The 15,482-nt window shown below is 36.6% G+C and overlaps 1 protein-coding gene across 5 annotated transcripts in view; it reads right to left on the bottom strand.

The window, feature by feature from the left end:
- The window catches only part of LOC150092840 (dynein axonemal intermediate chain 7-like), a 497,248-nt gene that overhangs the window by 259,912 nt on the left and 221,854 nt on the right, over positions 1-15,482 (bottom strand). For 4 of the 5 annotated variants that reach the window (XM_090414468.1, XM_090414470.1, XM_090414469.1 and 1 more), the window contains one exon: positions 10,698-10,837. The exons of the other annotated variant lie outside the window; for it this stretch is intronic. In XM_090414468.1, coding sequence (XP_090270594.1) covers positions 10,698-10,837 — 140 coding nt within the window. The remainder of the gene's footprint in view (positions 1-10,697; positions 10,838-15,482) is intronic. 5 annotated transcript variants of the gene reach the window in all.

Here is a 15,482-nt window from a genome sequence, read left to right as displayed (position 1 = left end):
GCTGTAGGACACCTTGTATATTTGTGTAACCTTCTTGTAATTTTGTTTATATGTAGATACCACATTCACAAATTTTATTTTTATGCATGCATGTTGTATAATAATTCCTTTTTGCCTATTTATATATGGCTCCGAAAACATCTGTTATAATTTCAACTATATGTAGATACTGCATTCCTTGGCTTGGTGTCTTGTACACACATTTTGTTTATTTAACTTGTATGTATTGTTGACCATTTTTGTACTACTGTAACCTTTAACACTTTATGTGTTGCTGTGCTTTCTTCAGCAATTCTATTTCTATGAAGATGCTGCTTTGTGGAACCTAATTTTTGTACAGTCATATTGTTTGCAATTTTCTTTAACTGCTTATGTACAGATGTAACCTTAGTATGGCATAGTATGACCTTTGTAGTTTTTGTGCCAAATAAACTATAAACCAAACCCTCACTGTCTCTCTCTCTCTCTCTCTCTCTCTCTCTCTCTCTCTCCCCTCTAGCCTCCATGGAGTCTTTTGAGGCCTGGATAATAGTAATAATAAATTCTTTTAAGGCCAACTTATTTGCTAGGAACTTTTGGAATGCTTTATTCTTTTACAGGACTGCTTCTTTAACTTCTTGTGTCCACCATGGTATTACTATTTTTCTATCCTTGAAAAGGAAAAAGTAAAGGTGGTAGGGACAATATCAATGAGGCAGAAGGTTACAAGTGGGGTTCCACAAGGCTCAGTCCTGAGACCTATATTGTTTAACCTTTATATCAATGACACTGTCAGTGGACTGTAGGGGAATATTCAGTTGCTTGCAGATGATTGTGAAGCTGGGAGGGGTTATTAGTAATAGTGCAGATGTAGTAGCCCTGCAAGAGGATTTGAATAAACTAGACAAATGAAAGGGGATATCAGTTTAATGCAGCTAAATGTAGTTTTGAAGTTTAGGATACATCGTTTGAGAGGCTGCATACTCTGTTGGAGGAACTGTACTAGAGAAGTAGGGGAGGCAAGAGATCTGGGGGTGATGATTCACAGAAACCTGAATTTCAGGTAACATATTGCAAAGGTGGTGAAAGTAACCCAAAAGATTGCTGCAATATTAAGGACATGACCTGCAGAGATAAAAGAGTTGTCATTCCATTGTATAAAGCTCTGATCAGACCACATTTGAACTATTGTCCTCAAATTTGGTCTCCAGGATTTGAAGGGGATAAATTAACTGTGGAAAGGGTGCAGAGGCAGATAACAAAGATGCTATCAGGACTGTGCAATGTTAGTTATGAAGATAGGCTGAGAGAATGTAGACTGCAGAGTTTGGTAGATAGAAGGAGAAGTAATATGATTGAGAGTTTTATAAACTGTTGAGAGGTAGTTATAGGGTTGATACTTAGGAGTTTTTTTCGTTTTGTGGAACAGGGGGAAGGAGCAAGGACATGGGGCCATCCCTGGAAGTTACAAAAGGAAGTTGTGAGCAAGAGGGGGAAAGGAGTGTTTCTTTGCTTGGAGGGTGGTCAAGCCATGTAATGCATTGCCTTATAGAGTGGCAAGAGCATGAACAGTCAGTGAGTTCAGGGAGTGGTATGATAGACTTTTTGTGTTTTCTAGGATGGGCCTCCTACAGTGAGTCTTTAGACTCCATGGGGGCCTTTATCATATAATAATATAATAAAATATAATAATAATAATAATAATTAATGTTTACATTAAACAAAAGTACATAGTAAGTGAGCTAAAAATGAAATTTCAGACAGTAGAAAACATTTGCCTAAAGCTAGAGAACTATATCTGAACTAACTGCAGCTTATTTAGATACAGTATCCAACTTTGGCTTGACAGCAACTATTTTATCTCATAATAGAGAGAAAATTATAAATGAAAATGTAGCACAATCCTGTATAGATCATATTAACATTTGTGTTAGAGAAAACAGACTTTTATCCATAACTATTAAAGCAAAACTAGCAGACCACTACTTTACATCATTACACATTCCAGTTCTGGAGAAACAAAACTCCAACTCAACTTAGTCACATCAAATCACTTTAAAAAAGTAGCAGACAATAGCACTGTTGGTGAAGAAATTAGCAAAACCCTCATGGTATCTTATAACGCAATCTGATAATCCCGAAGAATTATATGACTCTTTCGTCAAATTGATGTGTTGTGTATACAAGAAAGCTACCCCAGAAAATAAAGATCAGAACCAGCAAGGATTCACTTCCATGGCTAAATGATGATATATTACTTAAAATATATAAAAAAGACCATTTATGGCACCAGCTAAAAAGAAATCCATGTAGAGCTTAAAAAGTGAATATTCAGAATGCAGAAACAAACTCCAATCAGAAATACATCCAATTAAATGTAATTATTACACCCATAAAATTAAATTAAATGAAAGAAAAATTAAAGGAACATGAACAACGATAAATGAAGCACTCAATAAACTACCACTTCAACCTGCCTCAGTGACTGTTATCCAGAACTCTGCCGAACACAGTTTAAGTAACAGGCAACTAGCAGACAGGTACTTAATAATACCTTCAAGGAGCAAATTACAAATTTAAGGCAAACTATACCCACTCTTAGAAAGCCCAACATCAATGTAAGACTCTTTGGTTCCTCCAGATAACATAAAAAGATGAAGATATGGTTATCTCAAATATCAACTTTAAAACATCTCCTGGATGATCCAATATGGCCAAGAGATATCAAATTGCACTACTCTGTTGTATCACCATTTATACTCAATCTGTTAAACTTAATTTTTCAGAAATGTAAAATACCACCCAGACTTAAACACAGCAGTGATAATTCCATTACATAAAAAATGAAAATTCAATGAAATAACAACTACAGGCCTATAGATGAGTCTTTGACTCCATGGGGTCTTGGGTAATAATAATAATAATAATAATAATAATAATAATAATAATAATATATCATCACTGTTAACAGAAAAAATCAAAATCCTGCAAAGAATAGTGAATGAAGAATATCCACATATCTAAAGAAATTAGAAATAATATCCAACACTCAATACGGATTTCATAAAAATAAAGGAACCGGTATCTTATTGGAAGATTTTTGTGATATAATAAACTCAACCTTGGACAAAAAACACTTCATATTTGCACTTGCTCTTGACTTCTCTAAAACTTTTGGCAGAATAAAGCACAAAATTCTTTAAAAAAAAAAAACTCAAAGCAGTAAGCATAAGAGGAAAAACTCCACAACTAGTTCAAAGTTCTGAAGATAAAACATAAATGGTTTATCTTCAGAACTAACATTACAAAAATAAATCATACCTACAGCAACAGAACTGAGATTAACTGTGTCATTTTGAAAGGGGCAATCCTATCACCAAAAGATGTAGATATGGTTATCTCAACTTTAAAACATCTCCATGATTTTTCAATATTTTTGTAAATGATCTATCTAACCTACAGCTATATACTCACATCTACCAATGCACAGATGGCAAACTACTCATATCAATAGACTTATGACATTTACAAACAGAACTGCCTCCATGGCGCAATTGGAAGAATGACGGTACTTTGCACCTTTCAAATCGAAAAGGCCTAAGTTTGATTCTCATCATGATGAGAGGAATCTTTATATGGGTTTTTTTTAACTGAAGATGAGTTAGCCAATCTCATGAGGAGGTAGCAGGGTTTTTCTGAGAGAAAAGGTTTTTTTCTCTCAGAAACTAAGGTTTTTTATCCTGCATACAGACAAACTGGCCTTGAAGAACATATGCAATTTACAGACAAAAAATATTAGTGGTGGTGGTGGGCAGTGGATGGCAAGGGCATAGGTGATGATGGAAGTGGTGGTTTGTTGTAGTTGATGGATTAAGTGGTGGAGATGGAGAGATGTAGAGTAGAAATAGTGTTCATAGGTTAATATCCTTAGGTTTTGTGGACTCATTATACACTGTACATCCTTAGGTTTAGGATGTACAGCATATAAGGAATGGTGGTCATAGTGTGGAGCCCTGGGGACAATCCACTAGTCACCTTCAATCACCTCAATTCCACTCGCTATACATGATTATCTGATATCTATCTGCCAGCCATCCCTATCCACACCACTAGCTTCTTATCCATTATCATTCCCATCTGCTACAACTTAGGTAATAGTTTTTCATGTCGTATCCTATCAAATGGTTCACAAAGTCCAGCACTATCATGTTGTGACCATTTCCCTTATCCAATTCTGACTTATTTGTGCCTGGTCCCACAGAAGGTTCTACTAAGGCAGAAGTGGAGGAATGTTTTGAGGCTTTAGAGAAAGCAACTGACACAATGAAAAATGAAACGTTGGTACTTGTTGGGGATCTAAATAGCAGAGTAGGAAATGATTGTCAGACACATATAAAAATATTTTGGCAAAATTTGGAGAAAAGAGCAAAGCTAATAATAATGGCAAATACCTGTTGGATTTCTGCTCAGGACATGGACTGGTTATTACTAACACCATGTTCCAACATAAAAATGTGCACAAATTCACATGGAGAGAAGAGGCAAGCAATAAGAAAAGTCTAATTGACAGTGATGTTTTCCCACTGGTGCAGGATACCAGAGTGTACAAAGGATTTGAAATTGGAAGTGATCACCATTTAGTCTTGAGCAGGATAAAATTGAATGTCATATTGAAAAGAACAACCTGTAAGAAAGTTTTAAAGCAAATAAAAGTTGAGCAGCTGAGTGTTCCTGGAAACAAGAAAAAATGAAAGAATTTGAGAACAGGAACCAAACCATGGAGATTCAGTGGCAAGCCTTGAAGAAAACACTGATTGATTCAGCCAGAGATGCATGTAGTGAGGTTGTCTGCAAGGATAGAAAAATTAGAACTCCATGGTGGACAAAAGAAGTTAAAGAGGCAGTGAATTAAAAGAAGACAGCATATCAAAAGTTCCTGGCAAATAAGTCAGCTTGTGCTCTTAGAGAATACAGAGACAAATGTAAGAAAGCTAAACACTGTGTAAAAACTAGCTGTTTTACACAGTGTCATGGGAGGACTTTGGCAAGAACATAGAAAATAAATATCAAGAAGGGGAAAAGATATTCTGGAGGTTGTTGAAGAAGCTCAGAAATTAAGGAAAGAGTGCTGTAAAATTAGAGATAATAAAGGTGACATGAAAACAGGAGAAAAAGGTATCCTTGAAGTATGGAGTAATTACTTCGAAAAATTGCTAAATGAAAAAAGAAGTGATAACAGCACAGTGGTAAAAAACACTAGCCAGGCATGCAGTCAGGAATACATATCCATACTTGAAATAGAAAAAGCCATCAAAGGCTTGAAATGTGGAAAGGCAACAGGAGTAGATGATATTCGACCAGAAATGCTCAAGTGTGAAGGTATAAAAGTCTTACAGTGCATAGTTCAGAAGGCTTGGACAGAGTGATGAATTCCAGATGATTGGAGTAGAGCACACACATAGTACCCATATATATAAAAAGGGAAATAAAACTGAATGTGAGAATTACAGAGGTATTTCATTACTGAGTGTTACAGGTAAGATATATGAAGTATACTTGAGAAACAGTTGAGAAGGATTGTGGAAGAGAAGCTTGGTGAAGAACAAGCTGGATTCAGGCCAAAAAGAGGCTGTCAGGATCAGATTTTCACTTTACGACAGATAGCTGAGAAATCATGGGAATATAACAAAGATCTGTATTTAAGTTTTGTAGATCTGGAAAAGGCATATGACAAGGTGCCAGGAGAGAAGCTATTCAAAATGCTGCAGTTATATGGTGTTAATGGGGCATTATAGCAAGCAATACTTAGTCTTTATTTGAGTTGTAAGTTAGCAGTTAGAATTGAAGGAAGTACAGGAAGATGGTTTAATGTTAAATCTGGTGTGAGACAAGGATGTACATTATCCCCTCTGTTATTCATTATCTATATGGATCACATTATGAAGAAAAGTGGTATTAAACATGATATCAAAATTGGAGATGTTAATGTCAGCTCTTTGCTTTATGCAGATATACTTCTAAATAAATCCACTACAAGTCTGCAAGATTCTCTGACTAAATTGAATAGCTGTTGTAATAGATATGGTATGAAGGTCAGCAATAAAAAGACAAAGACAATGAAAATAGGCAGAATCATTAAAAATGTCAACTGTGTTGTGAATGGAGAACCTGTGGAACAAGTAAAACATTTTAGTTACTTAGGCACGATTTTTACTGAAGATGGTAAATTAAATATAGAAATAGACAACAGAATCAGCAAAGCTGGTATGGTAGGAAGTCGACTGAATAAATTTATATGGAATAAGAGAGAAATTAGCCAAAACACTAAACTAGCTGCATACAATACAAGACAGTGTTCAAAACAATTTTAACTTCTAGATCTCAGAGCTGAGTTAGAAGTAAAACACTTGACCAAAGACTAGAGATTGCAGATATGAGAGCCCTAAGAAAGATTAGGGGCATGAACAGATGGCATCAATGGCAATATCATATTAAAAAACGAGGATATTAGGAAAGAACCTAATATTGTCAGCAACCAGGAATGCATTAGCAGAGCTAATCTCAGGTGGTATGGTCACTTAAGCAGAATGAGAGAGGAAAGATTAGCAAAACAAGTGTTTTCTGCCAGGTTGGTAGGAAAAAGACCTAGAGAAAGACCATGATATAGGTGGATTGATACAGTAAAAAGTGCCTTAGAAGACAGAAATATAAGACCTGATAATATTGGAGTCTTTACAGGTAACAGACTGATTTGGAAGAAAATTGTAGATAGGCAGTTAGTAATGGTGTAAATTTTTCATGTAGTACTATCACATCCTGTACTCCCCTTGAGCGTATATATTAGGAATTTGATGATGATGAATTCTGCTGTCACTTTATTACAAATGTGAATAAATTATTAATGCAGGACCTACCTTTTACAGTGTTGTTCTTCCTTCCAATAGAGTATAATATTCCTATCCATCCATTACTGAATTTTACCTTTAAACAACTTTTTCAATACTTTAACCACCACTCCTGAGATAATTGGACTATAATTTTCTATTCTGTCTTGAAGCCACCTTTATGTTATGAAACCATATTACTATGTTACCCTTTTGTCACAGGCTTGGAATCTTGCCAGAGCTGAGACTTAGATTAAACAACTTTGTCGGAGGCATTGCTGGTTCTCTTGCACAATCTTATTATTATTATTATTACGGGCAACTCATGAGAGTCGTTAGACTCATCGAGGGAGGCCCCAAATCATATTCATCACAGCTATTCTACATTCATACAGTATCTATCATACCTCGCCTTAAACTCATTCACTGTCACAGCATCCACCAGACTCTGGGAGCGCATTCCACTCATTCACCACTCTACAAGTAAAGAACCCAGCTCTAACACCTTTACTAACCACACTTTTGCCCAGCTTCCATGGATGTCCCCCTAGTCCTCCCACAACCAGCCCTGTTCTCAAAAATATCTTCTGAATTAATTTTATAGAAACCTTTCAGTAATTTGAATGTCTCAATCATATCTCCCCTCCTCTGCCTATCAACCAATTTTTGCAACCCACAAATCCTCAACCTGTTCTCATAAGGTTCATTCCACAGACCTGCTATCATCTTGGTCACTCGCCTCTGGATCCTCTCCACCTCCTCCCCATCAAGAAGAAACCTAGGTGACCAAATCTGGACACAGTAGTCGAGATGGGGTCTTATCAAGGCTCGATACAGAGGAACAATAACCTGCTTGTCAACGTATTCTTCAGCAACCAAGTGATTTGATGAGCTGATTTGGCCACTTTTGCAATGTGCCCCCTAAACTTCAACTCCTTATCCACCAACATTCCTAAATCTTGTGTCTCATCAATTTCCTGGAGTACAGTTCCACCAATGTAGTAATCTGCTGCTAATCTTTTCACCCCAAAATGTATAAACTTACATTTTGCCACATTAAATTGACATCCATTCTCCTTAGCCCAGACCCCCAATCTATCCAAATCATCTTGCAAAATTTTGACGTCATCTGCATTCACTATTGCCCTACCCAACTTTGCATCATCCACAAACAAATGAACTGTTCCTCTCAGATCCTTTCCTATATCATTAATGAACAAATTAAACAGCAGTGGTCCAAGAACAGATCCTTGTGGCACACTACTAGTCACAGGCCGTCTTGTAGATTCTACTCCTGAATAAACCACTCTCTGATATCTCTCTGTCAACCACCCTCCTATCCTTCTCACCAACCCTATATCCATCCCCATATGCTGATTAGAATTCCATGTGGTATCCTGTCAAAGGCCTTAGCAAGGTCCAGTAGAATCACTGTAAACCCATTACCCTTATCCAGTTCAGCCGTCACTGTGTTATAATACATGAGCAAGTTACTAAGGCATGACCTACCCTTCACAAAACCATGCTGTCCCCGATACAGTATCTTATTTTCTTCTATCCAATCTTGTATTTTCCTCTTGACTATTTTCTCCAAGACCTTGATAATGATTCCTGTTATGCTGATTGGCCGGTAATTTTCAGCAGCAGCCTTGGAACCACCTTTATGCAGCGGAACTATTTTCCCCCTCTTTTCACCCCCTTGGGACTAACCCCGACCCGAGGCTCAAAGCACATGGGCCAGCATGCCATCCAGTCCTACTGCTATATTCACATTAATATCTTTTGATACACAGACCATCCATATTTGTTTACCTCAATTCTCACTTCAGTCTATGTGCAACCGTGAAGGCTTCACCTGGATGATACAACCATGCAAAATAATCTCTTAGTAGCCCAACTATTCATGCTGCTGCTGCTGCTGCAGCCGTCACTTTCCTTCCATCAGCACTACATAAAGATATCCTTTTATAGTCATTCTTTCTCTTACTTGCTACAGCAAAAAAAAAAACTCTTTTGGATTTACTTGGCCTACTTAGCTCATTTTCTTTTATAACTAGATTTTAACTTGTCACTCTTCTTGCCTGTGCAATGTATTGCTCATTAGCATGCTGATCACCTTTTTGTTTATATTCCCTCCATAATAATTTCTTTTTCTGCAGCTTCTTCTTTATATTGCCATGCATCCGTTTAATCCCCACTCAGTACTGACAACTTCATCGCAAAGAATGTCAGTACACGTAGTACTGACATTCTTTTATTGTAGCTTCTTATGGCATGGCATGGCACTGCTGCAGGCCATCACTTAAGTTTTTCCTAATCACCAGCTTTGTAGCTCAACATAAATGCTTTCCTGATTTAGAATTCCAGATGTTGAGCAATCTCCCAGAGCAAGAATGTATGATTGCTTACCCCAATCACAGGCAGAGTTGCTACTTAAGTTATAGAGAGATATTCTTTTGCTATTACCAGATCCAACACTCTCAAACCCTTGCCCCACCTCCACTATATAATGTTTCAGATAATTATCCCTTAGTATCTGTGTAAACTCCATTCCATCTTGTAATGTATCCTTTCCTCCTTCAAATCTGTATCCCATGAATGACCTCCCCCCCCCATGACATTGTGCTAATCTCCTGATGCATGGAATCCATGTCATTCTCTGGTTCCCTCAGGTCTATGGCAGAAACAAACAATATATTTTGTCCCGTTGGCCTCATCTCATGCCAGACAGCCTCAAAATGAACCATCTCCCTCAGATCTAAAATCAGCAGACTACCGAAAATATTATACAAATATAAAATAAGTGGAAAAAGAAGAATCAGAAGACCAAGAAAGAGATGACATGAGACCAGAACAGACCACCTGGCCTAAAATCCATGTTAGGAAGAAGAAGAAGAACTTCTACTTTTGTCAGTTGAAGTTCTTCCACTATCATTAGTAATACTCATACCCCTGCCCTATATTCCTCTTTCATCTCTGAAATTACAATATCCCTTAAATGCTAACCCTCTAGGGATATCATTTTCTGTCAACCAGGTCTCACTGATGTCGAGATCTGTTGCCCAAGTAGCAAATTTCTCGCTTACCAAACTTCTCTCCTTCATTTCTGATATTTTTCTTGCATTCATGTACATGCATTTTAGCATCCCCTTAGGGTCTACAGTTACCCTTGCATAATGTTATTACCAACCCATTCAGATTCGAAATGTGAGAAACTGTATCTAGCTCTACACAGTTATTTCTGCATTCATGCTCATCTGTCCTGGGGTGGCTCTTTCCTTTCTCACTCTTCATTTTTACTTCTTTCAACAACTCTCTCATTGCATATTTCAATCATTTATGCCTGCCAAAACAACCAAGTTTGTCACTTTTCCCTTCTGCAAACGAACAGGTTCACTACATCCTTGATCTCCACACCCTAGGAAACATGTTTTCATCAATTTCTCATTAAGATCACCTCTTATCACTGAATCTCCATACAATACCATCTCCATACTCTCAGTTTACTGTGGTTTCATACTTTTCCCATTCACTTTTCTTTCATTTTTCCTCCTGCTGTACTACATGCCAATCATTTTTCCAGTCACTTGAACTTGTGTTTTGGCCAGGAGGGACTCCATATAAGCATGATATTTCTCTCCTCATCATGCATATTAGTTTCAGCCTCATTTATAAGGATGGATTACAAAACTGATCATAAAACACTGTAGATGTGTAGAGGTGTACTTAATGGGACAAAGTTAGCAAGATTTATAGGACTATAGCATAAATATTAAATCTGTAACAGTATAATTATTTATGATTCCAAATATATATTTAAAAAATAATACTAACAATTAATCCCACTGAATTAGTAAGAACTTCAGATGAAGTCTTGGTTTCAATATTAACTTTTTCTGCATCAGATCCTTCTATCACATGTTTGTCAATTGATGTTTTAGAAGGAATTCTTGTCAATGTATCATCAGCATTTCCTGAAAAAAAAAAAAAAAACTAAACATTACTAAATCAATGCAAATACACTGGTTTACTACCTAACATCCTTAACAGAGGAAATGCAGTTAGAAATGCTTGTGCAGAGGCAATAGGTAGTTATCTTATCTCTGCATTTATCCAGTAACAGGCTGGTTGCATTTGAATGGAGTTGGTATAAGTCAGTTAGAAAGACTTTGCCTCAAGGAGGAAAAATGAAAAATCATCATCATCATCATATGTATCAAGGATTTAGGCCTAGCATGGCCTGTTCCCGCCTTAGAAGTCATCGTTGAATCGTTTAAGAGGACGTCCTGGTTTTCTTTTTCCTAATGGCTTGTACTTTAAAAAATGAAAAATGTGAGCAAGAAAGCAGAGGGAGTAAGAGGTGAAGCAAAAGATCGAGAGATGAAATGGTAAGACTGAAGTGACTGTACATGAGAATAGTAGTACTGTGAGTGATAAAGAAGAAAGGTTGATGCTCAAAGATGAAGTGAATGTGTGTGTGTGTAAACAAGAAGGGAATGAGATGGCTTAGGATGTGGAGAGAACGGTTGGATTGGAAGAAGGTTCCAGGATGAGTAAGGAGAAAAAGAAATGGCTCAGGGAAGGTATGGAGAAGTCACATCTAATAAGCAGTATCAGTGAAACTTTTTATAGATCCAGGAATGAGCTGTTATGTTTGTATATGAATGCTAGGAGTATCAGAAACAAGGGAAATGAAATGGTTGCATTTATTGAGTTCATTCACCCCAAAATTGTTGGAATAAGTGAGACATGGTTGGATGAAGATATCATACTCTTTCAACTCTCTTCATGGAAGAGTATGATGTTTTTTATGAAGATAGAAAGGGTAAAGAGGGAGGTGAAGTGCTACTGATGATAGAAAATGAGTTATGTTCATACAAGGTAAAAATGAAAGGAGGGGAACAGTGGCAGTGGTTTTGAGGCAATATGATGTGAGATAAAGGTGAATAGAATAGAATGAAATACTTAGTCGGATGTTGTTATAGACTGGGGATGACCAAATGGCAGCTCGCAAGCCACCTGCAGCTCTTTGACGTATAATGTGCAGCTTGTGGAAATATGTTGGATGAGTTTCTTTTTGCATCACAATTAATATAAAAGGTAAATAAAAAAATTTTCAAGCTTTATAATTATTTACCAGGTATAAACTGAGAGCCTACTGGATTAAAATGTAACTTTAATGTTCATGGTGAGTAAATGTATTTAAGGATTTTAATTATAATTTTAATGCTAGATTTGAGTCAGAGATTAAAGAAATTTCAGATCAGCAAGGATTACAGAGGAACTGTGTAGGAGAATCAGTAATTGTACAAGCTGGTGTTGACAATGTTAGTTTTAGTGGGTTTGGCTTGGGATTGTGTGATTGTGGTATGTGTGGGTGTATTGTGGGTGAAATTAGTGGAGTGTTAGTGTGATACTTGCTGCTGTAGAGTTTGGTTGCATTGTGTGTGTTGGAGCTTATTGTTTCTTTTCACTTTAACTTTTTTAGTCTGAAAAAGGAAGATGGTGTCATCAAATTGTAAGAAGTGAAAGTATAAAGATGAAAACAGAAATTTTAAACAAGAGTGTGACTAAGATTTTGCATTCACCTTTAAAGGAGGTAAATCTTTGTGTCTGCAATGTGTCACTCAGTCATTACAAACCAGTATCTTGAAATGTCACTATAAAACAAATCCCCAAAACTTTTCATCTGATTATTGACCTAAATCAGAACTACAGAAAAAGAAGTTAGCTCTGTTAAAATCATCAATAAATAGCCAGCAGATACTGTTGACAACGTTCAGTAAGGAAGCCAATAAATGACTGAAGCTAGTTTTGTTATCTCGTGGAATACTGTTCGTGCTAAATGCCCATATTATGAGGGTGAATTTGCTAAGAAGAATATATAGCTGAAGTTGTTGCAGTGTTAGATCCAAATAACACAAAAATTCAGCTACTAATAGCACACGCGCGCACACACACACACACACACCAGCTTCATGCCACACTACAGAGAATGTATCTGCCAGATCAGTGCTGATGTTGCAGGCAAAATGATTTAAAGAATTCCCTTGCATTCAGCTTAGCTCTAATGAATCTATGGACATAAAAGACAACCCACAACTGGCAGTATTTGTTCATTATGTTTCCTCTGATGTAACTGCAAAAGAAGAGATGTTGGATTTAGTGGCACCAAAAGAAACAACTCATGGTTCTGACATTGTGCTTGACAGAGCCTTAACAAATATTGATATTCCATGATAAACTGGTCAGTGTTGCAACAGATGGAGCACCTGTAATGGCAAGGAGAAATGCAGGATTAATTGCACTTATGAAAAGTAATCACAGCTTTCCAGAGTTTCTCCCTGTTCATCACGTTATTCACTGTGAACACCTGGCAGCCAGATACTTCAAATATGAAGATATTATAAAATGTGTTCTTGAAATTGTCAATTTCATACACTTATATGGAAAGATCCACCAACAGTTCACAAATTTTATTGAAGAAATGGAGCTTGAAGATAAACTTGTGATGTCTCCTTCTACTGCATTGTGAGGTGGCTGTCAACCAGCAATGTCTTTATTATTATTATTATTACGTGACACCTCCAAGAAGTCCAAGGACTCATCGTGAGAGGGCACACTACTCTACTTTGCTAAATACATCTCATCCTCTCCACTACTACTTAATTCTTCAACTACGACACTATACCATTAATGTAATTTACAGACAAAAAAGTATTTTTTGTCTGTAAATTGCATGTGTTCTGAAGGCTGATTTCTCTTAAGTAGGGTTGTGGATCTGTTGATTATTATTATTATTATTACATGACACCCCTCCAGGGAGTGCAAGGACTCATCGTGGAAGGGCACACTACTCTACTTCGCTAAATACATCTCATCCTCTCCACTACTACTTAATTCTCCAACTATGACACTACTATCATCAACGTCATCTATTGCCCATCATTGCCAACAACAGTATTTTTTGTCTGTAAATTGCGTGTGTTCTGAAGGCTGATTTGTCTGTACGTGGGATGAAAAACCCGAGTTTCCAGGAGGAAAAAACCCCTGCTACTGTCATATGAGATCGGCTAACTTATCTTCAACTGAAAAAGCCCATATAAGGATTCCCCTCGTCACGATGAGAATCGAACCTAGGTCTTTTCTAATTGAAGAGCGCAATGTTCTGCTGTTCTTCTAATTGTGCTATGGTGGCTATATCTGTTGAAGCACATTATCTTTAACTGGAAAATGATGAATGGATGCAAGATTCAATGTCCCTTACTGATATAATGAATCATCTTCAAACTCTCAACTTCGCAGTCAAGGAGAAGGATAAGATTGTTTTTAATCTTACTCAGCTTTCAGAATAAAATTTCAGAGTTTTTCAAAGAGAAATATTGTCAAGAAGCTTCAGCTACTTTCCCAATCTCAAAAGGAGAGTAAATACATTTCTGATATCAAAATAAAAGACCACAAACTGGAAGAATACAAAGTTAAATTACAAGAACTGTTTGTTAATTTTCAAGACAGGTTTGAGGACCTGCAGTAGCTGAAGCCCTGCTTTGCCTTTCTTGTAAATCCATTCATGGTTGATGTGATCAATGATGGTTGTTCAATTCTCATTATTTCAATTTAATAAAAACAGAAAAAAATCTTAGCCCATCTCAGGTACAAGTATAGGTTTACAACCTTTAAAGGATAGAAGTCACATAAAAAGAAATAATAATAACAAATAAATTACTGCAACCATAAATACTGAAAGAAAGACTTTGGAAAAAGTGCATTAACTGAGTTGAATGAAAGTTACACTTATTCTACACATTTAATTTGCCTTTATCAAATTTTCAACCTCATTATCAGAATGGATAAAGCCTGCATTCCTAGAGCAGCGCTTCCCAAACTGTGGGCCGCGGCCCCCTTGGGGGCCGTAGGTTTTGTTGAGGGGGGCCGTGAAATAATGAAAACAAATTTAAAATGTTTTAAAACAGAGTAGATTTTTTTTATTTTAAAAGAAATGTATTTCACTTTTATTATTTATTATTTTTTTTTTGTTATTTTTTATATTTTAATGGAAATATTCACACATTGGTGTTGGTTCACAAACTTTGCTTCCTGCGTATTTCGGTGCTTAATGAATATTAGTAAATATTGCTTATTCATATGTTTCATTTCAAAGCAGTGTTTAATTCTATTTACTTGGAATGCTCTTCAGGGAAGCTCCAAATCTTCCTGTCCCTTTCATCAGCCATTCTTAATCAGGGACTATTGATATTGACTTTATATACATCAAAACTCGTTTCATATTATCTCTCATCCGAGCTAGTTTTCTGTTACCAATAAAAGTTTCGCATATACTTCACACACGAAAAAAAGCTTAAACAAGTTCATGTGGGGGAGATAGTAATTTGCTTGCAGTGGTAAACAACACGCCCTCCCTAACAGCCACTATACTGCAGAGGCAATAAAAACAAGTACTTTTATTATGCCAGTGAATAAGGTATGAGGAGTCTGTGTAATATATTTCTCAACAAATAGTGCAATTAAAGACAACTGGGATAAAAACACACTAATTAATGAATCACATGTCCCCCTCATACAGAAACTATGCTGTCTAGACTGAAACAAAACCATATG

The sequence above is a fragment of the Typopeltis vanoorti genome, chromosome 25, assembly GCF_054136105.1.
Source record: "Typopeltis vanoorti isolate ZY-2024b chromosome 25, IOZ_Tvanoo_1.0, whole genome shotgun sequence".
In the NCBI taxonomy this organism is placed as follows: domain Eukaryota; kingdom Metazoa; phylum Arthropoda; class Arachnida; order Uropygi; family Thelyphonidae; genus Typopeltis; species Typopeltis vanoorti.
The sequence above is the reverse complement of the archived record's forward strand: the minus strand, read 5'-3'. Positions and strand labels throughout refer to the sequence as shown.